Below are 26969 nucleotides of genomic sequence, written 5' to 3' on the forward strand. Positions count from 1 at the left end.
ATTTGATTTTGTATTAAAAGGAAATTGGGTAACGCAAGACTAGAATGGTGATGCCAGCCAGAATGATATTTCGAGACACAAAGCAGAAGACTGTCTTCAGAGAAAAGATGTAAACAAAAATGAGTGACTGAAATAATGTGGAGCACTTTAGACACGGACAAGAGGTACTAGGGATCAGAAATGAATTATTGTGCTCTAAAATGATCCAATAAAAATTGAACTGTAGTGCGGTAATCAGAAAATGTATTGGAAAAGAGGCAGGTTATAAAAAGAAAAAGGAGCTTTCAAGTACTGTAGGTTATTAGCTACTATGGAGAAATCTGTATTCAGGAGATTATATTTGTAACAAACTATGCACAAAACCAACCAGCTGAATTTGCTGTTCAAAAGGAAGTGAACTGTAAAAATTAAAAAGCTAGAATGGAGACAGAATCACAGGCTAGAATAAAAATAATCAATGCAACCATCAATAGGAATGCCGAGATGCACACTGCACTGACTGAACACACAGCCACGCAGGCTTGAGGAAGAATGACTCAATTATTTTTTTTCCCCATGGGCAAAGACATAAAAGATAGCTGTAGACACACTGAGCACATCATAAAAGAGCATTTGGGCAGCTCCCTTGTTAGAAAGGAAGAACTGCAATGCTGAATGGCGAGTAATTAACAGACATTTTGGAAGAAAAACATTTGGCCAGACTGTAGCCACTATGCCCACCTTCGCACTTGCGCACACTTCAGCACTTGCGGTGAGCAAGTGCTCACCAGCAGTTGCTAGCCTACAGAGTCACACAAAACAGAACACAAAATGGTTCTTTATTGAAGCAGGGGAGAAGCACTGGAACAGGGCGTTCTTACCCATTTCTGAGCCGCGATTGGGAAGGGCTGAGGATTTTTTTAAAAAGGCACAAAACTCTGAAGTAGTCTGATGCTGAACTGGGGCAAGGGAGAGGTGGGATGCAATGGCTTCCTCATGCACCTGCACCACAGACCATCTCTCAAATTGTCTTCCTATTAAAGTAGGCAGATTTCTCAGGACTGCAGCACCCCCTACACCACTGGCACTGAAAAGACACCAAAAGACAGCAGGGAGCTGGCAGAACCTGAACTGTACCAACTGTATGAGCAAACATCCACCGTTAATAACCAAGGGTGGCATCTTCTCAGAACAGCAGCTTCTACCTCCTCTCTCACTACACCACAGAAGGATGGGATGACTCTTTGTCTCAATTCAGGCTGAAAAATGAAAAATCTCTAGTGACAAGCTAAATACTGCACCATTCATCAGGTCCCATTAACAATGAATGACTAGCAAGCAGCTCTGTTAAGTGATCTCAACATCAACAGTTCAAGCAGATTCAAATCCAGTATGATTCAAGCAAACTTCATCAGATACTTTCTGACTGTGCAACTGGAGGTATGCTTATACCAAACTATGCAGAAAAATACAAATTCAAAGCATGCATTATGATTCCACCACTTCAACAAACAGCAAAATACTTGCTCTGAAAGAGCATGACTGGACAAAACAAGGAAGTCTATTATCTCAAAAGCACTCTTTGGGGAAAAAATAATCAAATATGATGTTCACAAGCCAAAAGTGACACTTGAAATTGTTGTTTGACAAAGCAATGAGAAGGGCATTCAAATCTAAACAACACTTACCATGGCTTTGGTACATACAAAGTGCATGTATGAATTAACATTTTACATTTTACTCAAAAAATAACTGTAGGCAGAGAGGGAAAATCATACTGCAGTTTAAAAGCTACACTGAAAGATGTGAGTAACACCTTTTCAATAAAATGTGTTTTAATCCACTGACTAATTATGGAAAACCTTGGGTGTGTTTGTGGCACGAAGTTCCCTTTTTGCTTGCTGTCTTTCCCTAAGACAAAGGCATTGCAAGGCTTGACAGCACAGGAGAGAGTCACTTAATACTGTTGCTGATGGCAAACAACCCACCAGTGCTAAACAACCTTGCAGTTACGTGGAGCAACAAAATGCTGAATATCCTGTAGGCAAGCACACCATATCCCAAGAAAACTATCTTTAACATTAGGTTAATTAAACAAATGGCCTCATCCACTCCTACAGGAAATATACCTTCGACTCTTCCTTGGCCATTGTACTTGGTTGATAGGAAATGTAACGTATTTTGGAATAGACAAGAATAAATCACCATGAAATATTCCAAGCTCATTTACAAATGTGAATTCATTTGAGCTTCAAAGCAAGTGACATGCTTGCTACATTGATGTAAACAAGCCCAAAGCAACATTTGGTAATGTTCATCACAATGACTAGATTCAAAAGCCAAAAGGAAATTAACAGTTCATCAATAACATTCAACTGTTCCGCAAATATACCCCTAAGAAAAGACAACATTGGCTGCATCAAACTGTAGTTATAGACTGCAGCATTTATTAGCATAACCAATGCTAAAACTATATGGGATCTTCAGAGAAAGAAAAAAAAAAGGAGGAAGTCTAGTAGCTGGAGTCAAGGCAATTCAAAATCATTTGATATTCATGTGTTCACACTTGTGCAACATGCATATCATTTGAGGATAGGAGGACACTTAATAGATACACACATTTCTTTCTTAACTTGCCTGTAGTTAAAATACTGATGCTTTTCTTCTTTTAGCTCCTGTGCACCATGCTGTCTTGATCACATTTCTAACGATGGCAGCAAAGATACAAAATCCCTCTAATGTCAAAAACTGATGAGGTGGGGAGGAAGGAGTGCTATGAACCATAATAAATGCTATATACAGTTTGGAAGTACCCTTAACTTTATGTCCCTTGGGTTTCTTACACACTTTTGGTAGCTTTTAGCAAGGTTTCCAGCAACAGAGCTGAACAACCCTGACCTGATATCCTAAGCCATCCTCACTTCAAGGCATTTCCTCCCACATATAAATCTTTTAGCAAGTGTGGTTTCATGGAGTAAAGGAATCTCTAGATCACTGACTTTCCCCAGCTCCTTTTCTGGATAACACCCAAGGCAAAGGAACATAGTTACTTTACAACATTTGGTGTCTGATGCCTGAAGGGCTGCTCCTCTGTACTGCCAATACATCTCATGGTGAGCAACTTAGGATCAGCTGCTGACATGTGCTGCTCAATTGAAAGTCAGCGTTGTGAAGCACTGTATAAATCTACATTGCAAATCATCTGGACTAGAAAGTTAAAATAAAGAAAGAACACTGGAAATATAATTAGTCATCAGAATATGTGACTAATTAAAATATTACCCAAAAACGTGTTGGGGAGAGGAAGAAGCCTGCAGGAATTATTCAGCGCTCCAAGACCTATATTCTAGAAGAGCTAATTATACACAATTCCTCTTATGTTCATGTAACAAAATATAAAAATCAGAGTGTAGAACTAGATACGACTGAAGAAAACAAAATTAATATCTAAAAGATCTGTATAGGAAAGCAAGTTGAAATAAGCAGTATTCAAATCTGCATCATTCTGTACCAACTAACTGTAATTTCATATACAATTTCCCATTTCTATCCTACTTTCTATTGCAGAAATAAGAAACAGCTATTTCATTTAGCTTTCATTTTTAGAAGACTGTGAAGCTTGCGACCATAGGAAGCATCCACTTTTTCCATGTTATATGTTTCTTCTGGACGGTCTGACCCAAGCTATTTGCTACCATCAATACTTCCCATTTGTAAGATGAAGATATGCTAATATTTGTAACTGAATAATACAGATTTATGCTGATCTTCATCTCACTCCTAAACCCAAGAGAAAATGAAATACTAACAAATTTGAAAATGGCAGATTAGACTTTCTCATGTAATTTAATACACACTGAATTAAATGGGCTAATATGGAAAAAAAAAAAGGCTGAAGAGGAAGAATGAGCAATCTTTTGTCATCCATGGTAGGATGACAATAAATTCTTACAAGATCTCATACTATCAAGAAGAAATTATATTTAGATTAAACCTTGCTAGACCCTAAAAGGATAATTTGTCAGTATTTTCCACTTTCCTACCAATCCTGTACTTATTTGCTAGATCCTTTCTTTTTATCTCAGAGTATTACAGTTTGGAATGGATGAAAAGCATTTTGCTAGGGGAAGGAAAAAGCTCTAGATACCTTTGTATTTAAAACCATGCTGCCTGAAGGTATAAAGAGCTAAATAAGTGTAATTTGATCTTATTTATCTAGCAGCCTTATCTGTAATCTTGTACGATCATAGTTCACAAGTTTTCTTATTAGCCTTATTTCTCACCCATGATGTTCCACTGGCAGCTTTCAGAGGAACATCCCAAACTGAAAACCAGGTTCCAACTGTCAGGCACATTTTCATTTTTAAGACATGTAAGTGAGACTTTCTTATATTTCAAAGTAAAGATTAAACTACACTAGTATTGAAGTGAAAATAAACCATTTATTCCAAAGGGTACACATATAAAATATGACTATAGGTTGTTTCTGTAAATCAGATTTTGGATCTTCTAATACATTTTTAACTTTTAACCAAACGAGATGAGAAATAAAAGTTATTATAAACTGCATAATAAAACAATATAAATAAAGCATCAGAATAGACATGATGATTGTTTAGAATGAACTGTTCCCAGCAATACACTAGTCCAGAGACGTCCTTGTGTTAAGCCACATCCACTATCCTTTCTGCATAACACAGGGGAGGAAAGCCAAGCAATTTTTTTTGAGCTTTAATGCCAAGTTACTGGCTTCTGAGTTAAAAATTAGACCTGACTGTTCTCCTCAAGTTTCCCTGCCTCCCCTCTTTAGCTAGCCATGAAAGAAAACAAAACTGCAGGGCTAAAAATATTACACAAACTTGTGCAAATGCACAGATACTTTTTAGTATGCTGTAAGCAAAGGTCATTTGGATTATGGAATATAAAATATACTTCTGCTATATTCCAGATACTGTTTCTTTATCTTTAATGTAAAATATTAAATACTGTTTGATATTTGCCTTTGAATTAGTGTACATTTTACTTAAAAGAGAGATACAAGAAAGGAAATGTTTTAACATTGTGTATTGATTTTAATATACCATATGAAAACTGTAAAGATAAAAATAGCAGATATGCAGATGCACTGCTCCTGTCAGAAGCCTTTTAAGGCAGAATTTTCCCCATAATGAGGACAAACAACAACTCTTCATTAGCCTGAATTCCCATATATGAGCCATTTCATAAATGGCTTAAATACTAAGGGCTCTAATGCAAAACCTTCATGATATTACAACTGAGGTGATGATACAGTGCTTACAGAAGCATCTCACACTTATCCAAAGCAACTCAGATAACTTATATGCTCCCTGTGAGACAGTAACATCTCCAAAGGAACCACTCTGAGATCAACAAAAGCATCTTATGCTATTAATAACTCCAACAGAGCAGTTACAGTGTCCATGTACACTCCACCGCTCCCCAAAAGGCATTGCTATATTATTGCAGAGATTCATATGCTTCCTCCAACACTGAGGCTTCTCTGAAGCAACCAACATAAATACCACCTAAACACTACAAGGAAAAAAAAATAAAACCCATAACAGAAGAAAAAAAAAACCCAAAACAATAATAATTAAAAAAAACAAAGCAAAAACCAACAAACAAACAAAAAAAACCCTTTTTTTTTTAAAGGGAAGATTAGTGGCCCTCTTGTGTCAAATACCTGAGAGTATCATATATCAAACATCTGACAAGCTACAGTAAACTTGAAAAGTTGAAGAAATGTCTTCGTATTTTAAGTGATGAGGTTGCTTTAATCTATTAAGTGACTAAAACCACCCCACAGGAATGTACAAACATGAATTCAATCCATGCTGCAATAAGAAGGCAAAATAAAGCACAATAGGAATGTAGAGAAAAATATTAAATGGCACATATAGAATGGGATTAAGACTGTTTTTTACCTTTATACATCCAAGACTACCAACACATTTGACTTAACTGCTCCACTTGTAAATTTGCAACTCAATTTCTTAATTGCACCATTGTAAATAGACAGTGACAGAATGGGAGCTAATGGAAATACTTCAGATACAGCCATTGTTATTACAAACAGGATCCCACATTGAGAGTCAGTTACATGCATACTTCTCAGAGTATGTATTGTCATTATAATGTAGCTGTCAGTAATAATTTCTTGGAGAAATGAGAAAGCCAGAGCTCAGCTTAATGCCTGGCTTGTTTACAAAATATCAGTAAACAATAGCAACATTAATCCCAATACTCTCACTTTCTTACATTAAACACAAGACACTTATGAAGAGCCAAATTCAAGTCTAATTTAAACAGGTGTGAATCACAGTAGGTCTATTGACAAACACTATAAATTAAATAAGAACCTCAACCTCAGCTAAATCCTCCCCATGTTTGAATAACTACAGCATCCACAAGCCTGTATTTCTCATGCAGTGTCAGCAATTGAAGTATTTCTTTTACTAATTAAGCATCTTTATCCCTTTCCAGATCATGTTCAGATACCGAATCTGAAGTGCAAAGTGCTGAGGTTACTTGCCCAAAAGTCACCCATCTGTCCAGCAATGAAAGTGAAAAAAATCCCAGAGATTCAGGGAAAGTCAAAAGCTCTGATAAATGGACCACTGCTTCCAGAGCATAAAACAAATACATAGGTATGTTACACAATATTAATCTTACATGTGTCTATGACATTAAAGTCAGCTTTGATCTGTAACCCACTAATTTTTCTACTATATCTATTTATTAAGATATGGCTAATATTATTATTCTTTGTAGTCTGCTGTTTAAAAATACTAATTTTATTAGAATTATTGTTCCAAATAGAATCTGGTCCTGTTTACTGATGTTAAGAAAGAAGTTCCACAATAGTTTCTGCAGGAAAAAATAAACAACTACATTTTTTCTACTTGGGTCCCCTCCCCACCTTTGCTACTTTGTTTTTAAAGACAAAAATATGTTATTAAAAAAAGTCCCCATGCCAGATCTCAGGCACTCTAAAGCTGTATTCCATGACCACAGTGGTATTTCAGACTATACTAACACCTTCATTTCTTGATACAACTCTCAAAAAAAACTGCTGTGAACTATAGCCAATGCCCAGTTGTCATGAAATAATTTAGCTAAAGGAACTGAGCACAAGAGAGCTTCAAGGCTGAGTGTGCATTCTGCAGTTCACTCCTCCAGCACTGGGAGCCCAGTACTCTGCTACTGGTCCTCACTACTTAGTAAAGAAAAAATAACTAATTGCCTAAGAACATCTAAGTACATGTCAGGAGTAAGCCAAACAAGCCAGCCTTCAAAGCACTTCAAAACAAACTGACGGCCCAAAACAGGTTAAAAATAGTGTTATTGTAGAAATGGCTCAAGTAGCACATTAGCTTTCAGGCGAGATGTTGCAGGTAAAAGTAAAAGGGGTGGTGGCTGTGCAAACAAGTCAAACCTGGCTCAAAAATGGATTATGGCATGGTGTGAATGTACTTGGGGTAAAACTAATCGCTACACAGGCATCACACAAACCAAAACGTGAGACCTTCACATAAGAACAGCATCAACAATTTATTGGGGAAGAATCCAAGGGTACAAAATGGGCTGCAGTCCTTTTAGTACACTAGCTAGTGTGGGGTGCAGATCCATGAGGTAGTATGAGATACATGTCTGAAAACTGCTCTTTGGTAGATGAGGATTGTACCCTCTCCTGGAGCATAACTTTACTCCTGAAAAATATGGAAATAAATAGATTTGCCAGCTCAGTAATATGGCAGCCTAAACCGCTGAACTCAATGTTCTGATATGCTGCAATACCAGATACCATTGTTTCAGTGAAGTGAGGGTAGGTACAGTCTTCTTCAATGGAATAAAGTAACTGGTTTTGATATTGTTATTCTGCAGTGTTTCTGTCTGATAATTTACATTCACATACTGTAGAGTAACACTGTTCATGTTTAAATAGAGCTATTTATACTATATCAAAGATAAGAAATGATCCCCAAGAAATTGGTCATTCATTACTTGCAGTTAATATATATTTTGCTTAGCCTCAGGCAAAGCCGAAGGCAGTCTGTGTGCTAACAGGCTATTATTAGTTGCCATTAACATTGACAACACTAATTTAAATGGGAATGTTGGTGTTTCATACAATCTGTTCAACGCTGCCAAAACAACCTGCCAAATGTTTAAACAGTGATTATGACAGAGTTGGTGTGTCTATGAAGGAAAATAAACCTCGAATAAATTCTCAAACTGGGCTACTCAGAATACCTAATGAAGTATATATCCTGTGCCAGGGAACCTCCTGATAGAGCTTTGAATAAATACGAGAAACTTAAGGAACATCTACATAGAATCTGCAGAAGTATATATGCTTCAAATCAATGTAATGCAAAAGAATGTCCTGAAAGCAGGTCTGCCATGGTCCACACACAGCTGTCCTAATGTCACTACAAAAAAAAACTATTCTGCATTGTAGCAGAATACAGGAAAAAGGGAATGCTTATAGAGGGAAAAAAATCCCAAACCCAACCAAACCAAAACTAAACCCCAACAACAAAAAACAATTGACTTCTACAAGATACAGGCAATAATAGCAATTAGTGTTCTCAAACAATTCAACAACTATATTCTCCTCATTAATTTTACTCTAATAGCTGTGTTCACATGCCCTCTGAAAGCCAGAGTTTCTAAATACCTATTTCTATGATAATCAGACACTATCATGGAAACTAGCATTTCATGAACTTCCTGCAACTGATCTTCTGTGCTTGCCCATTTTCACACAACAGAAGTTACTGACTGGCACAAAGTCTACTTCCATGGCAGGAACTGACGAGGACAAACGTGACACTTGTGGTTCTCTGAAAAAGCCTCTGGCACCAATGACTGCATAGAAACAGAAAGATGGGCCACCTATTAGTTCATTTAAGTAGAGATTTACGAATTTCTGTACTCAAAAGAGTGCTTTGTTACCGAGTGTCTACCCAGATGCAAAACACAGTAATCACTGGATCAGGAATCTCGACTACGGATTTACCTGTGAAGTACTAGATAGTACACATGAATACTGCTTGAACCATCATTGTCTTCAAATTTATCCACATTAACTTTCAAGACAGTAATCATTATAATGACTCAACACCACAGGAAGCACTGATACCTGCTCTGTCAACCCTGCCTGGAGACAACTAAAGAGTTCAAATGAGCCTGTGCTCTCAGTTTCTTTCTCTTCCAGCACAGTCTTGACCTCAATATTGCCTCCCAACTGTTAGGTAAAATATGTATTCAAGTACCTAAAGCATGAATCCCTGATTTAAAAAGATATAAAGCTTACAAGGTACCCCATATTAAAGCCTCATGCAAAAGGACTATTCTGTTCTATTGTAGACCATGTAGGAAAAAAGTTTGATTAAAATAACTCTCTGAGACAAACATTTAAGAAGGAATCACTTAATTCTTTGTTGGTGAAGCACAATGATCATGTGCCCCTACCTTAACAACACTTAACCTGTGGTTCCTGCCACGTCCACGTGGGATAATGAAGGTAACAAAAGCATTTCCTTTACTACGTGCAATAATTTCCATTTATATCATGACTTTACTGTAACTTGCATGGCTAGCAAAACATTACAAACACCCAGCTGCACCACTGCATTACAGACTGAAACACATATAACTTGGTTATATGCTTCATCGACTTTCAATACATTGGCTTCCTAGCACCTTAAGATGTAAGTGATCACATGGTATTTCTTAGTATGAAGGATACAAGTATGCATATTCCTTTCTCAGGGAGCATTCACTTTAAACCATTTTCATAGTTAAGGACAACCAATTCCAGGCAGACTGGATTCAATTCCTTCAGTCACTGTCTAAAACCAAATGTCTTAGGGAAAAACAAACCTGAAAAAAAAACCAAACAAAAGACCCCTATGCAACAACACTTCACAGGGGATGGATCCCCCACAGAACATGGCAAAAGCAGGAAGCTAGAAAGCAGTCATCCACTGGCTGTCCTGCAAGTGGGTGGCATCTGAAAATTAACAGATTCTGGGAACACAATGCAATGGGACAGTGCAGAGTGCTTAGCCCGCAAAGGAGTATTTAATTAAAAATGAGCTGTGCCATAAAACTTTTTTTTTTACACTCATTCAGATCATCTAATGTCTTTGAACATATATTGGACATTATCATTAGTATTGAAAACAAGCAGATGAAATTATAATTAAATTACCAGCCTCGTATTTGACAGATTCATAACACGTAAGTATAGAAATGACATTCATGACAGAAGTGACTTTCATCTTATGATTACTAAATTGTATCACTGTCAACACCAGAGTGTCAATCTGCCACTTTCACTGGTTCCCCTATCTCTTATCCGTTTAAAAATATGTATTTAATTACGTTGAGACCTGACATATAGACCTGCTGTAACATGTAGCTATTAAACACAGAAATTAAAATATGCAGTAAGCATGCTGATCTTAAGCATGATAAATTTGTTTACTTACTATACTCTTTCAGGAAACATTTAGAGCACATTTTCATTAATTTTGTTACACACTAAATCACAAGAGAAACAAATAAGTAAAAGCATCCTGAAAGAGAATTTTTTTTTCTTTTAAAAACAAAATAATAACCCAATCCCCCTGCAAAACCTAGCCCCAAAACCCATCTGCCATATACGGAGATATACAGAACTGAGACGATGAAGACCTGTTCACTCTGTCCTGCTGATAAGGGCATGTCTTCAGGTGTAGCCTGAAATTAGAGGTAAAAAGAGCATCTAGGATTCCAGGTTGCCTTTCTGAAGTCACCTGACTGTAGTCTTAAAGCTATGCCCAGAAGCCAGCACATGCAGGATCAGTTCTACACAAAACATGACATAAATGTAGCACGTACAGATTTATTTTAGAACCTAATTCATAGGCCACTAAGCTCAAATGATAAATGTCCTATGGCATAAAAATAGAGAATGTAGGACAGTAAGCAGTTTCTAGAAGAACGATGTTTTAACAAAAGCATTGTTTCATTTTTCTTGACTTACTTTCCATCTACACTATAATTGCAACACACATACCAAACAACCCTTTCACCTTTCTTATAATACAGAGACCTAAAAAAGGAATGGGGGAAAGAAAGAAAACAAAACAAAATAAAGCAAAAAGGAAAATAAAAATTAAGTAGAAGAAAGTTTCAAATAAATTACTACTTCTATTCAATACATTAGATGCATTTCTTTATTACCATTCTCCCCATCAGACTTCCTTTCATGGTCAGTGTCAGTGAGGGACAATGCTGAGTTTGCCCGGCTTGACAAACAGGAGCTGTGTTCTGATTTCATCCCCCTCATCCACATCCTCAGGGCATGTTCCGGGGATGCACCACCTTCTGTTTCAGTATCCACATCTGAGCCCGCCTCTAGTGGGTAACTGTGCTCAGCTACACCATGTAACTCTGTTTGATAGCCAGAGCACAGAATATGGGGAGTCTCACAGAATTCCATGTCTGGAAAAAACAAAAGTTCAGAAGAAAGTTTAGAAGCAAAAAGCAGTTTACCTTTGGTTTTCTTTTGGAGAATCAGTTTCGAGAACTAACACGGCTAATACTATTAATAGACTTTCTTTTGTCAACAACTCACTGTGCTATCTAATCTAATACAACTAGAAGTGTGTGACTCAAAAATCTATAATATTGCACTGTAATTGTGCCTTTTTGTCTGATAGAAATATATTATAGCTCAAATATGTGTACACACCCACATGCTGATAGTAGTACATCAATTTACAACTGAAGTGAGTACTCACAAATACAGACACTTTCTTGGTTTTTGCCAGAAAGGCAACAGCAGTAAAATTAATCTCAATAATGCACAGCAAATTTGCAAACAGAGAACTAACAAAGCAACATTTGAAATATTTGAAGACAATGAAAGGAACTTACCATTGACTTGCTCTTTGAGAGTGCTGTCCTTGCATATTCACAGCAGTGGGTTTTGGCTCTCCAGTGCTGGTGACCTACAGGAACTTCCTAGAAGAGCAGTGACTACTAGGACTGTACAAGTGCCATCTGATGACACCAAGCAATCAGAGATTTTAAAGAGTTGTACAGTGCTCCATACTTCAGTTACTCTTATTAAACACCGCAACTGTAGGGCAGTAGAATTCCAGTAACAAACAGAATATGGACAGAACCCATCATGTGAATATGCAGAGGAAACATTCTCGAAGAACTACAGGTGAGTAACACACATCATCAAATTATAACTTCCCTTTGAGGTAGCCTCTGCATATTCTCACTTGTGAGAATCCAATTACAAATGCAACTCCCAGGGAGTAAGACAAGGAGTTCTAATTAAATAAGGATTAGAGAACTACACTCCCTAATTGAACAGCAGACCTGGGATGCCATCTTGAGAGACTAAATACAATATCAAACATGCATACAGTATTCTTCCAATTTCTAGAAAAGAAACACTGGAGACAAGAGTTCATTGATAGAGACTGAGGACAAACACTCTCTTCTACTGTCATCCTAACTAAAGCTTTAATTTGCCAAACTAATCCACTTACCAGTCAGTGAGAGGAACAGTTCTTACTTTAAGCACACTCTCCCAAATAACAAAAAGCCCTGGTATTTTCTTGAAGGTATGAACCAAAAACTACAAAAGAAGTGCTAAGCAGAATATGCTGAGGTGGCTCAATTTTGAGTCATCTATCTCCCTGTATCTTTCCGTCAAAACATTCCTTAACGTCTCAGTTGTAGTGACAGCCCACAGAGGCTGGTTTTATGCTCAGGAAATGGCAACCTCTTTTCTAGAGGGCAGAGGAAAAAGGTGGGCAGCAAACAGAAAGAAGTGGCCATGGCCACACTTCCCAGTGCAAGAGTCCTGGAAGGTGACCCTGTCTCCCTGGTGTTGTCACAGCATTGGCTGGCCTCTCCCAGCAGCAGTGGACTTCACTGCTCCTTTTGGAGCCGCAAGATGGATCTGGGGCCTCCACAGTGTTCCATCACCTCTCTGATCTCTTCCCCTTGTCCACAGGACTTGCTCTCAGCCCTACACTTGAGAAGCTGCAACACAGGCCACCTTCACTAGCTCTCTTCTCCAAGACTTGCAAATGCCTCAAGGCTGACTGTGAGTCTAGATGGAGACAGCTAGAGAAAATAGTCAAGATGCCTAGAAGCAGCTACACAGCTTTTGCAGTAGAGGGAATATCTGGCATTTAAACTTTATCTACCACTGTAATGCAGTGCTCTGCATGTTCTCTGGGGCCTGTTTACCACTGGCACTTGGCTGATGGGTAGAACAAAAGAGGAAAAGTAGTTTAAGGCAGTGCTTGTGGACACAAATGTAAGATGAGACTGGATGCTACTGGTTCTCAATCCTATGCAGATGCTTGCAAGAGAGACTGCAAGATCTGTAAGACGGAGAGAAAGCTGTAAGACCTTCTGGGAAAATCTATCCTTCCCCTATAGCTAAGATAATAAATGGAAAACGCAGTCTGGAGAGAAGTCCTGTGTTTCTGAGATTTTCAAAGCTCACGGGATATAAGAGACACAGAAACAATCTCACAAAGCCAAGATGCAATTAAAACCACTGTTGCTCATAAAATGTCCTATTTTTAAGTATCATTTTCATTATTTATTATATACACAACAAACAAGCTCCACTTGGTTTAACAGACAGCACGGACCAAATCTTTGTATGACATGAAGAGTGCAGCTATTGATTTTGAACACTGAAACACCACAGCTGCATTACATCCCTACTTTTCACTCTCTTTTTGAAAGTACTCGGTGAATAAAACCATCTTTATACAAATATGGCTCCAAATGGTGCACATAAACCAAATGCAAAAAGGACTTGTACATAAACCAGGAATTAAAAAGCCAGCAGCAGTCCCGGATTACTAACGCGGAGCCTAGTATCAAGGAAATACAGACTGAATCATGTAAAACAGCTTATTTTACTCCACACTGAAAGGACTACACTGTTCATTTAAATTGAGGTTGTGGATGCCACTATTTCACCAAACATTTTTCACTAACAAAGCCATAAGTCAGTGCTTTCTGGTGAAACAGCCGATTTAAAGTTCTGCTTAACTGAGCTGAGCTACTATATAAAAGTAACAGGAGCTTCACTCCACATTCTGCACCTCTGCTCTGAAAGGTGAAAGCCAAATCTTGCTGGTATTGCTTGCTCACAGCCAGCAATGAGCATGCTTGTCACATGCAGGGGTACCATCCATGCTGTCCACTCCATCAAAAATTTATGATGGTTAACACATGCTTTAGCAGAAGACATAAAAAGAGGAATAAATCTGTACTGCCATTTAAAGAAGTACATTATCAAAGAAAATTAAGATTCAGCTGCTAAAACCATATAAAATTCAAGGGAAGTAAATTAGACTCCTACATTTGGACAGTTGCGTTTAAAGAGACTAGCAGGTCTTTAGTGCTTCTCATAAGTGCTAATGAGAAGGTAGTTCCAAAGGAGGGTAGTCTATTGATGTACATCAAGACCAATTTATATTGAAAAACAATTCTTTCCTCAAGAAATAAGAAAGCCAACAGGATTAATTATCAGCCTTTATACTGGTCTCTATTTTGACTGAGGCTCACACTGCAGAAATAACCTCCAGTGAACCTGTCTTGTAACTTTTTTTAAATTTTGAACTATCTCAAAACCCAGCATTATCCTATTTTTTTTAACTTAGATTTATGTGAAGTACAACAGCAACCCAGGGTTCTTAGAGTAGATCTGTCAACTACATTACACCTTGTGATCTCAAGAAGTATATTCTGAGCCTCCCCCTTCAAAACAGATTTCTACCTGTTTTCACCAGCTGAGGAACTTCTCCATAATTACAACTCTCTGAACTTCATGAACCATGTCAGCTGCTGACAGGGCTCCAGGGAGTGAGCATGCAGGCGCTTCTCCACATGGATGTCCACTCCAGGCAGACGTCTGCCCCTAGCAGCCTGCAGCCCACGTTCTCCCTGTTTGCAATTGCGTATGCCAAGGGGAAAAATGATCCCAGTAAATCTCACAAATGCTAATTAGATTACACATGTTTAAGAAGCACAGAATTTACCCTTCAGTCTATATGTTAATTCAAAATGTAGCAGCTAGCTTACTCAAGTGTTTTAGCCTATTTTTTCTGGTGGAGCAAAATAAAGACTTTTTAATACTATAACTCATATTCAACTGAAGTGTAATGCAATATATTACCTTAATAGTTTATTTCTTAAGTATACAAGCCTTTGCATTATTTTAACTCATGGGATGTATTTTCTGAAAAGCACTTAGAATTCCAAAAGCGGCTGCTTTTAGTCTGCATATCTAACCTTATTACCTATAATACTACCTATCTCCGCAAGGAGATAAAGTTCAAGTGGGTTTAACGATAGAGTTAGTCTTACCAAAAAGACACAGTCACAGGAGAAGTGAGGGAACATTAATACAAAATTCAACTTTTCACAGGAATTGTGGACAGAGTTAAAAAGGCTGCCGTTGAAATCATATAGATCACAATAGGACTTTCACCTCTGGAGTCCTATGGAGCCTATTGCAACACAGCTGTTAAACATAAAAGTATTATTTTCCTCACTGATATGTATAAAGAAATGTAAACTATCTAATGACCAAGAAAAGGAAAGAAGTCTGAGTGCGTTAAAAAAATAAATCACTATTTCAATTAACAGATCTCTTTCTTTCTACCTTTAAGCAACTTTACTGAAAAATAAAATAAAATAAAAAAATCTGAAGAGACGAGCAGATAAAGAGAAGTTTGTCCCCACAGGGCAACAGTGCTTTTGCTATTTACGGCACTCATGTTGATATGAAAATCAGGCAGCTGCACGGGCAGCCAGATCTAATGCTGCTCCCAAGTTTGCTCACCAACAGAGCACTACTGAAAACTCAGATACACCCACCAAGTATTTATTTGCTACAGCATCTACTTAGCCACCAGTACAATTAACAACTTACATTTAGGAATTCCAGAAAGGCAAATAATAAACATTAACCTGAATACCATCATGTTTATATTAGTTACCAGCTGGTGTCTGAAGGAGTGGTAATGGGAATGCAAGGGAAGAATATACCAAACATGCAGTTTTGAGGCTAGTGCAGGGACTGGGATTTTCTAGCATTATACTGTGAATCTGTGCATGTTGTTTCACACTCTGAACTTGTGCCAATGGGTTTAATCAGCATGTGCCTTGAATGTGCTTCCAAATGAGAAGAAAGGCAGACCAGCTACTCACGGCATGAGTCTTAGAGAGAGAGGGAGGGAGGTAAGAAGGGAGGAAGAAATGTAAATCAAATGGGGAAAGTGAAGTTCACATTCATTTTTGGAAGCAGTACATATGCACCTTCCTAAATGAGAAATTTTGAGGGCTATTGAGCACTCTGCTAAATTCACTGTGTTCAATGGCCCTTGAAATTTCTCATTTCTCACCTAAGGACCATGGTTTACTGGCGGTACACCGGACTTGAGAATTAAACAGGCAAAGATCTTAAGCTACTTCATAAAGTCATTTGTGCAACACAACCTGCTAGATGACTGAATGTCTGTGTGTGTTCCTATTTCACTTAGTCAAAGTTCTCACTTGTTTCCATGTTGGGAAGATGCTACAACTTTCCTAGGACATTATAATTCAAAGACATTAAGCTTCAATAACCATTCATATGCAAATCATTGAGGAAGAGGCCAAAAATCAATTAATTTGCAAAAGCACATTATACTGACTATTAATTTGCTTCAGAAATTTCTTGTTTATCACCAATTAAATTATTACCACAGCCCAAAACAGATTCTCAGTTGCACATATTTTAATTAAAAAAAAATTATATACCTATTACACACAAAAAATATGCACATAAAAGATACTATTTGAGGTTTTATAGTTATCCATTACATGCATCATAATGCACATTTTCAACTTTTCCTTATCGATGTAGTTTTATTTTCTTCCAGTGATCTCCAGTTACCACCACAGATGCTAGCAAAGTTAAAAATGATGGTAATTACAAATAAAGGAGGAATAGAAGAGGAATCGGAGTCTGCTATAACACTAAGGAATTTCATGAAATTTGCAAATTAGGCAGCTATGGGATTAGGCTGCACTTGCAGGAAATTCTTTGACTTGCAAAATTTATGAGAAAAAAATAAACTCTTTATTCCTCAAGTCCTTCCCCAGAGGAACCAGAGGATGAGGTTCCAGCCCATGCCTCACAGGAGATATCTTCTTAGTCCCTTCATCACGCTAATTCTTCAAGCTTAAAGAAAGAGGACAGGAGCAGACTGAACCTATTTTTAAAACTGCTCCAGGAGTTCTCAGTTATTACTTTTTATTTTTATTGTTATTAAAATCAACATGAATAAGGAAATGAGCTTCTCAAATTCTGCATGGAAATCATCCCGATCCTGGGAGGACATAGACAAACTTTTTCCACACAAGTGGAATAATCTTTTTGCAGATTATTGGAAATTTTTCATGTTAGAGATTTTGCTTTTCAAGGGGAACTAGCAAGATGCCAGAGAGAAGGCTTTTGGAGCTACAATGGGGGTGCGGTGGGTCTCAGTTTAATTTAGGAAGCAATGCTGTAATTATTAGACTGACTAGGATTTCAGTCCTTCAGGTTTAAATACATCTTAAGTATTGCTGCCTATAGCCTTTCCTACTCCTAAGTGTGGCTTTCCAAGGTGAGCTACTTCCAAGCATAAGACTGTATTAAAGAGAAATTTCTACTGCACGTACTTACATATATATATCTCTTTTAATAAATTTTACAGTTATAAAATCATAGCAAATACCAGGAGTTAGCATTTAACCTAAATTCCTGATAAAGGAAATGTACTTAATGTCAAATAATGACCACATTAACTCTACCCTATTAAAGACAAGAGTAAAAAAAAATTATCTAATTATTGAAGATGAGAAAGAACCTCTGTAACATTTGTGAAGTTCTTCTAATGCTACAGTTGAAATACACTTTGAAAAAGTCCGTCTTACAATACATTCAATTACAATTTAATTCTCCATATGCAAAAAATCTATTGGGAAATAAAGAATTTTCAAGAGAAAATATTTTCTGTTTCCAAAAACTCTATTCTAAGAGCAAATCAGTACAATTTTCTTTGAAGAATCTAAAGGTTTCTTAGTACTGAAATAATTTTTCAGTTACAAGATTTGTCATTTGTGTATGTGCTTCATGGAAACAGAAGATGATGGATCCTTTTTTCTTGTAATTAATTTTTCAAAATTAAAGCTAGTCACAGCCTTAGCCTATAGATTTTCTTCAGTTTTTATATATATATATATATATATATATATATATATAAAAGAAGCAAGACAAAACTTTCACAAAGGAAGCAGAACTATGAATCAAATCATCCACAGCATTTTCTCTTTGGAAGAGTTTAATATGAACAAATATTCTTCCTCAAGATTAACCACAGTGTGAGAAACAACAGAGTACTGATAGCTTTAGCTTAGCACATTTACAATTTTCAACAGGCAAAGTTAAGGTTGTGTGTGCTTTTAACTTGTTTCAAAGCCTCTACAGCACTGAAGAGAAGAAAGATTGACATCATTATTAAACAGAGTGTAAACTGTGTACTAACATTCTTCAAAGTGAAATTTCCTTCACATTATTTCTATATCCCTATAAACTTGAATTAAACTCAGAGATGCTTTTCTGGTAGTAACTCCTGAATGCAGTTACATTTAAAGCAGAATCACTTTCATTCAAACATCAGTCTTAAAGGTTTCATGACAGGTATCACTTTCTAACAGAACTTAAGAAATAATTTTTTTCCAACAGTTTTTATTCTGGGTTAGAAAATATTTTTAAAATATACCTTTTGCATCTAAAAAGAATGAAATTGTTCCCCTTTTAAAATTCCAGTCAAACCACTGACTTTACATACATGAGCATCAAAACCTTTTTACAATAAAAATGCACGAAGCAGGTATCTTTATAAATTCCACTGACGTAGTGTTACAAGCAACACACATAAAACTCCAGAAATCTAAAATCTGGTTTAATTTACAGTTCTGTGAATCTAGTGGGTCAGGTGAAGAAGGTAGCGCTTCGGCTTCAGGTCCCTATGACCCTCACAGAGTAAGCATCTGGCAAGTGCCTATCTTCATGAAGATGGAAAAACTTCTAGAAAGCTGCTACCAACAGGGATTTATCAGAAACATTCCCCTTTACTGATGGGATATTCAATAGACAGAAACTCAGACTGACCACAGAGTAACTCAGCTCCTCACCTTAACTTCCACCAAGAAGTATGAAGCTCTAATGTAATTTTAAGATTGCTTCAGAGAGTATCAAGGATACCGCTACCCATTTTCCTCTGAAGTGGCATGAATGAGGGGCAGACAGCAACTGGAGGCAGGTAGTTGGTCACACTGTGCCAGTTTCAGTGAATGGTCAGTGACTGAGTTATTTCAGATATGAAGTAGCACAAGCGAGGGGAAGGTTTCTGCAAGGCAGCACTGACAAAGTGGCACTTGTGCCCATTCCAACTGACAAATTGTTAAAAATGCTGAAAATGAGGCATAAGTATTGGCAGTGGAGCAGGTGTTACAGAGAGGTCTAAGCACGTAGAGGCAAAGTCCTTTAAAGGAAGTGTAATGTGTAAGGCAGCCACCAGCATCACCTTCTGTGTTTACAGAGTGAACAGGAGAACAGTGCCTTGGGCGCAAGAGCCCGAAGACCAGTTGCTCCTGTCACTGTTCTGCCATCACAGAAGCAAGGAAAAACAGGACAACAGCTTCTTCTAGGGTGTGAGGTCCCATGAGCTGCTCTCAGCATGAGGCTCTTGCCCTCCACTGGAAGCCCTACAGCCTGCAACTTCCACCCGGGCAGCTTTTCAGAGCCTAGGTATAGTCACCTTCAGCGCTAAGCAGGAGGCGTTCTGTTTGACCATTTTGGTTTTATTACAGGGGCTTTCTAAGAAGGTTGTATGTGAATTATATTCACATAAAAATGTGAATTTATGCAACATAAATACATTTATGTTGCATTTTGCCTTTTGCAAGTACTCTGTCATAGTAGCAAGTTGCAGAATTTAGTAAGTAAGGCTTTACTTTCCTCTCAAGCCTCCACAAGCAGAAGGGTTAGGAAAAATATGCAAGCGGGACATTTGGGCAAACAATGTGTAGAGAAGGAGGATGCTGCTTCTTCCATGTTCCATCACCCCCAGGAACATGGTTGGGCCTGGCTGGAAAAAGATGAAAGCAGGAAGAAGAGATCTGATGTAAGCAATAGCCCTTCTCCAACCCATCAAACTGTATTTGAATACGTATTCGTTCTTTTTTTGTTGTGAATCTGCTAGAAATTCAGCATATAGCTAACGGAAATCAAAACGGAAAACACTGCTAGTGAGAGATGAAAGACATCAGCAGCAAGAGTGAATATCTTTGTAAAGAGACACTCTTGGCTTTAAAGGGTGAACTATTTGCTGTGCTTTTTGAGAAGTCAGGAAGCATAATGAACCAGAAGTAGTATCACATATTACTTTGGAAACATAAATGCTTGACCCTTTCTGATAAGGAGGAAATTCTTTCCTGTTAGGGTGGTGAGGCACTGGAATGGGTTGCCCAGGGAGGTTGTGAATGCTCCATCCCTGGCAGTGTTCAAGACCAGGCTGGACGAGGCCTTGGGTGGCATGGTTTAGTGTGAGGTGTCCCTGCCCATGGCATGCGGGTTGGAACTAGATGATCTTAAGGTCCTTTCCAACCCTAACGATTCTATGATTCTTCAGGTAAAAGTTTGACAAAACCCAATCTGCAAGCTTCCAGTGTTACCAAGTCCTGCTGGTCCCAGCAAGCAAACGCAGGCATACTGCCAGCCAACCTGTTCAAACCTTGGAGATCAACACCACAAATGCTATCAATCCTGAAAGTACATCTGACATGCCTCCCAACACCCACAGCTAAGAAGTCTGCCCAATGCTGCCAAAATTTGAAATTTAAATTCATTGTTTTCTTGGTGGGATCTCTAACATTTGCAGAATATTATACCTAATTTTATATTTCTTTTGCTTTCTTTTTATGCATACATACACATTTGTGTGAAATATTAGATATAAACATAGATATACAAATATAGAATTTGTAATATTTGTAAAATAGCTGAAATTGAAGAGGAGTTTTGGCATCACTAGCACACCTCCCTGCTCAAAGAAGGGCCAAGTTAGGTCAGGTTGCCCAGGGCTCTTATTTAAGAGTATCAGAGTCCTTCTCCGGAGCAAAGCCTGTTGACAAGACTGCTATTGTGGATCACAAAGTGCCATAATGCATTTTAGAACCATCTCCTGGGTGAGACTTTCAAGACACAGTGGGTTACACCCCAACAACAAAACTGGAAATCCAACTTTGCTTCTATGATTTTGAAAATCCAACACACAAATTGTTTTTCACTGTTAAAATATTCAAATTCCCTATAAATTCCCAAATTGCTCTTTAGCATGTAATCACCTTTTCCACTAAAGAAAAAGAAAAATTAATTGAGACTGCAAGATGCTCCCTATTAGAGCTCAGGAGGGCTCAACAGTTTGACTTTGCCCTATTTAGGATTAGAGGTGCACATATTTCCACTTTTTTTTTTTCCCCTTTTTTTCCCAGCTTTTGAAAAAGTTTACACATGAAGGAGATGACCTTACATGATCTTAAATTAACATCTAGTATGGAAGCAGCACATTCATTTAGATTGAACTGCTAAATAACATTTAGACCAACAAATACACCTGTTGGATTAACAGTGGAACAAGGAAGAGAGAGAAAGAATGTGTACGTGCACAAGCTCTTCCATTCACATCCAATTACATCTAGCTGCCAATCTGACATCAATGAGAACATATGAAAGACAACTTGGCACATCTGTTCCATTTGATTAGCCAACTGGGGATACAGCTTGTCAGTCAAATTGCCCCTCTTCCCCCAAAAAAACTCTTGAGGGGTTTGTCATCAAATGCTCCATCTTATTAGGCAAAGCAAGATTAAACTGCCTTCAAAAAACTCTGACCACTTCTGCTCCCTTCTTTCTTCAAGTGTTCAGTTTAGCAAAGGGATTTCAATAACAGCAGTTCAAACTTAAAGGTCAGCTCTACTGCAGTTTAATATTAAAACAATTTAATGGAAATAATTGGTTTTGTGTATCTTATTTTTGATACATGCAATCACAGTCACTGATTTTCAACTGTTTAAATGATTTCCTTCCAAGACCTATATTCAATTTTCTAATATCTTCAGATATTATATATTCTACATTATATTTCTATGAATAATGATATAAAGATTATTACATTCTATTTCAGCAACTACAAAATGAGGTCATGGTTTTATATCATCAAGACGTGTCAAAGTAACTCAGCTGAAAGCAGTGGAGTCATTTCAGGTGACATGCCCAGAAAACACGCTGTGGTAACTATCAGTATCACGCAGCACCATTACTATTAAAGTCAAATAGCCAGTTCTTAAAATATATTTTACCCTAAAATGTACATTATTGTTACCAAGGAAAGATGAAAATTGGAGATATTTGTATCAGCATAATAAAGTTCCTAAGCATATAATATGGTGTCTACAAAATTTTCCATCTTAAGATTTGACGTAGAACTCCAACAGCGAAGTACCACCATTTTTCCTGTGCTGCACCAAATGGAACTAAGTATGAGAAGAATTGTGAAGGACACCAAATCAAAACCTCTGTACATTTTCATGAAGTTCAAACAAGTGCTGTGAGCACCAAATGTTATCCAAATTTTGGGAACACAGCCACGACACAAAGAAATAAATATTTTTATGTGGGTAGGAACACTTTTTTTGCTGCTCTAGACCTCTTTGATTTCCTTGCCCTTTCTTAAAGTGAGTTCTAATTGGTTTAAAATACAAAATGGCTTATTTAGGTATATCATACTCATTTTAGCAGCTATTCTAGTCATTGACTGAAAACTCCAGCCTGTGATTTAACTACATAGCATTTTTATCCTTCACAAAGACAAGCAATATATAATTGATACCTGGGAAATAACAAGTCATGACTGGTAAGCATTACAATGTGATTGCTTGCCTTTGAAAATTAGCAGGCAGGCACCTGCTCTTTCTAACGCAAATCACAAGTAATGTTGACTATCCACAACTAAAACCAAATCTCCTTCATCATCAAATGAATGGATGTATTTCTGCTGCTAATGTGTATAAAGATGGTTGGAGACTGAATACCTAACCAGAGCTAAAAGTTGTCAAGAGCTTTGTTAGACAAATCCTGAAGAAGGAAATCGTAAACAGAGATGATTTGTTTGGAACTTAACAAAATGAAAAACAGAGGAGAAATTATCCACAGTATTAGCATTCCCCGTAAAAATTGCTTCTAAATTTTTCCAGCATCTGCCCTTGAGACATATTATTTGTGGAATACAAGATATATGAATAGATTGTGGAATAGAAGACTGGCAGCTCCTTCCTAGCTAACATACCTTGTATTCTGCAGCAATGGGAAACAGAAAGCCTGTGAGCTTACCATAACTCTTGGTTCTGAGAAGCTGCTTGATCAATGATGCTTGGGAAAGTCAAACTTACGAGCCTCCACAGCAGATGAGCATACTCTAAATCAAACCAAAAGGGCACTAACAGATTAGCTTAGAGTGGCTCTGTAAACTCATCCATGCCCTGAAGGAAAGCTTGCCATAGGCAGATAAGCAAAACTCACATTCTGTATTGCTGGAAATACTTTATGCCTCCTTATTAAAATATTCACACAGTTGGAGGTGAACTAATTGAGGTGGTGGAGACAGTAACACAGAAGGCACTTAAAATGCAATTAAGCCATGATCAGAAAAGGGACATGTATGAGAGAAAGCACTCAAAACAGAGATTCCAGGGAAATACCAGATTCAAGCAAAAATGTGTATTAAACTGTGTTCAAAGACATTTTTATATGTATACTACTAAGGGTCTCTGTACAGACACCAATTCAAACATTAATGCCACAGCTAACCAGGAAAAAAAGAAGAAATAGGCCTTTGTTTTAGATAACCTTCATGTGCTTCAACACACACCATAGGGACAGGGGCTTTGACAGGAAAATCAGGGCCCTATCCTGCACCTGGATCTGGACTGGAGTCACTCCAAATTATGCTGGGGCCATAAGAACAAGAGTGCTAAAGGAATATTAAGTGCCTCACTCATTTTTATTTTTTTTTTTATTCTATAAAAACACACTTTAGCTCTACTGTTAGATGTTCTGGAAGGACTGTAGCAGCAACTATTTCATATACTGAAAAGCACAGGTCATATGTATACTCACGTAACTATATGTAACTACATGGAACTTCACAATCCTGATTCAACACATAGAACAAATCCCATTTGTGACAAAATCTGCAGTCTAGAGAGACTAGACAGTGTACAGAATTTAGTGCCTATTATCCTCCTGTCAGTGTTAGCTACTTTACATAGGAAAAAAAAGAAATATATATATATATATATATAAAAAAGTACAAGGTAATAGCAGTTAGGTGAGGAATTGTTTTTAGATTGAAGGAAATGATTAAACATTCTTTTATACAAAGGTTTCCTCCAGCAGACAGCTTTACGTTTTGAACAAACCTTATAGCTCTTTTCCACTTTTTTGTCCTCTTAAATTCCATGCAAACCTGCTGAGTTCAGAGTCTTCACAAGAAACAGTTCCCCCACAGAGTACAAGACACATGTGGATTTTCCTTTTTTCACATTATCCACCATTTGGTACTGTCTCATTTCCCTACCAGCTGCTTCACCATTTCCTGAGCTGCACCATCTCGTACTGTGTCCAATATTAGACACAGCAGTGACAGAGCAAATGGGAAATAAACAGCACAGCTGATCAGGAGAACTGGCAAAGGATGCACACAGCACATCCAGAAACGGTTATGAGTAAAAAACCCTCCACATTTGTTTGCAGGTGCTTAAATCATGTCTCTTCAAAAACATAGCAAGATCCTTTCTGACTCGACTCTAATCAGACTGAACTCTTATAAACCAGTCTGATTGCTATTTCAGTAAGCACACAAAGACCTGAGCACTGAATTAGGAGCAAACGTTTTTTAATGATAGACGGCCCAGTGGAGGGGGAAGGAGAGAAGCAAGGGCTTGGACTCAGTGAGTATGAATGTGAGGATGACTCAAAACCAAGAAGGATGAGCAGTGAGCTCCCATGAAGCACTGAAGAAAGTGAACACAGAACAAAGAACCACTTTCACCAGGCTAATAAAAAGTATTCATTTGAATCGTCCTGTCCACAACGCATGCATTCAGAAGAGTATGTACATCTCTCATCATAGTCTCCTTCCTACATCTTCCTGGTTTATTTCAATTCAGAATGAGGAATGTATAAAGAGCCAGGAAAGAATGAATGGACAACAGGAGAGAAACAAAACACCGAATGACAAACAGCTTGTTCATGCACTGCTACTGGAAAACTTAAAGAGATACTGGCCAGCAAATTTCACAAGTCAGCATTTTTCTGTTTAATATGGTTGTCTTTTGATTAGACTAGTTGGCTGAAATAACACCAGGCAGGCTTTCAAGCACATTTTGAGGCTAGTTTTTGCAAAATAATAATACAAATACTGTAAAATTGTGTTGAATGTTGCAGAAGACACCAAGTCAGTAAATACCTCACTTTTAAAGAATCTGCTGCTGAACTTTAACCAAACACTGACTGATCTCTTACTGCTGTTATTGCATCTATTTTTATTCAGTACTTATAGTCATTTTAATAATATCTACGCAAAATAAAGAAAACCTTTATGTTCCTTTTTCCTCTTTTAGGACTTATTAACCATTAAAATATATTTTATGCATATAATTCTTCTATAATTCTAAAAAGATCATAAAATTAAACTGAAATATAGGTACTTACTAGCAACATTATTCCACTCAATTGACAGTCTAGATAAATCCATTACCACAGCCAATTTAAAGACTGAGATTTCTTTTAGTAACTCCCTTACTTTCTTTTAGTAACAACCCTTGAGGAAAACTTGAAAATACTGAAATATAATGTCTGAACACTCGATCACAGAAGATATTTCAACTGGAGCACCAAATTACAGCAGATCATCACCTTGTTTATGTCCACTGTGCTGGTTCCTCACATTCAGGTGTGGGATTTAAGGCAGCACATACAGGAGTGGCAGGTGCCACTCTTCTTTATATATATTATATAAAGGAAGAGTTTTGTAATCCTTGTGATGGCTATTTGACCCAAATCTGATACCACAGATTATGGAGCATTACTAAAGCATGAGGAACCATAACCTTCATGCTGCCAATAATCATCACATGGGTGGATTCAAGGCTGAATAATACTCCACTGGAGAGTGGGAATAATGTTAGGGAGAAGTTGGCCAAAGCAGTCACAGCTCACTTTGTGCTGAGGTCTTGTGCAGCTGTATGACACACAGATGGGTGCCAGGAATTCATGAACTGAAGAAACAGCCTGCAGTAGGCAGACCCATCCGCTCTGTTAGTTTCTAAATACAAAGCTAAAAATTACCTAAATAGCTTTTACATCCCTGAGGGCACCCTCAGCCCTACTCCAATAAATATGTTACTGCTGGTATTTCTGCAAGAAGTAAATAGCACTGAGGTATCTAAGGCCACCCCTTCCTTTCCTCTGCAACTCCAAAATCTTTTCCTGTCAGAGAACGTCTTGTTTAGTGTAAGAAAAAATTTCAGAGGCAATCATTTCAAAAGCCGCTGCCTGCCTCTGCTAATTTCTCTGGCGAGTTTAACTTGAGATTTTTTATTGTTTTGGTGTTATTTTTTTTTTTTTTAATGGATGTTATCAGACTAGAAAAATTCTCCAGAACTGAAAGAAAAAGTTTACAAGCCAGAAGTCCAACTGTTTTTCCAAAAAAGCATTGCAGAAACCAGACTGGACTATTTGGAAGGACTTTTCCTGTCATGTCCAAAAA

General features: G+C 37.5%; 1 protein-coding gene across 8 annotated transcripts in view; it reads right to left on the reverse strand.

Annotated features, from left to right (window-relative positions):
• The window catches only part of TENM1 (teneurin transmembrane protein 1), a 579532-nt gene that overhangs the window by 204331 nt on the left and 348232 nt on the right, over window positions 1-26969 (reverse strand). For 7 of the 8 annotated variants that reach the window (XM_061446104.1, XM_061446106.1, XM_061446107.1 and 4 more), the window contains one exon: window positions 11236-11496. The exons of the other annotated variant lie outside the window; for it this stretch is intronic. In XM_061446104.1, the coding sequence (XP_061302088.1) occupies window positions 11236-11496 (261 nt within the window). The remainder of the gene's footprint in view (window positions 1-11235; window positions 11497-26969) is intronic. 8 annotated transcript variants of the gene reach the window in all.

This window comes from Pezoporus flaviventris, unplaced genomic scaffold (assembly GCF_033815535.1).
Source record: "Pezoporus flaviventris isolate CSIRO_AGI_PZ_B2104156 unplaced genomic scaffold, CSIRO_AGI_Pfla_v1 ptg000005l, whole genome shotgun sequence".
NCBI lineage: Eukaryota > Metazoa > Chordata > Aves > Psittaciformes > Psittacidae > Pezoporus > Pezoporus flaviventris.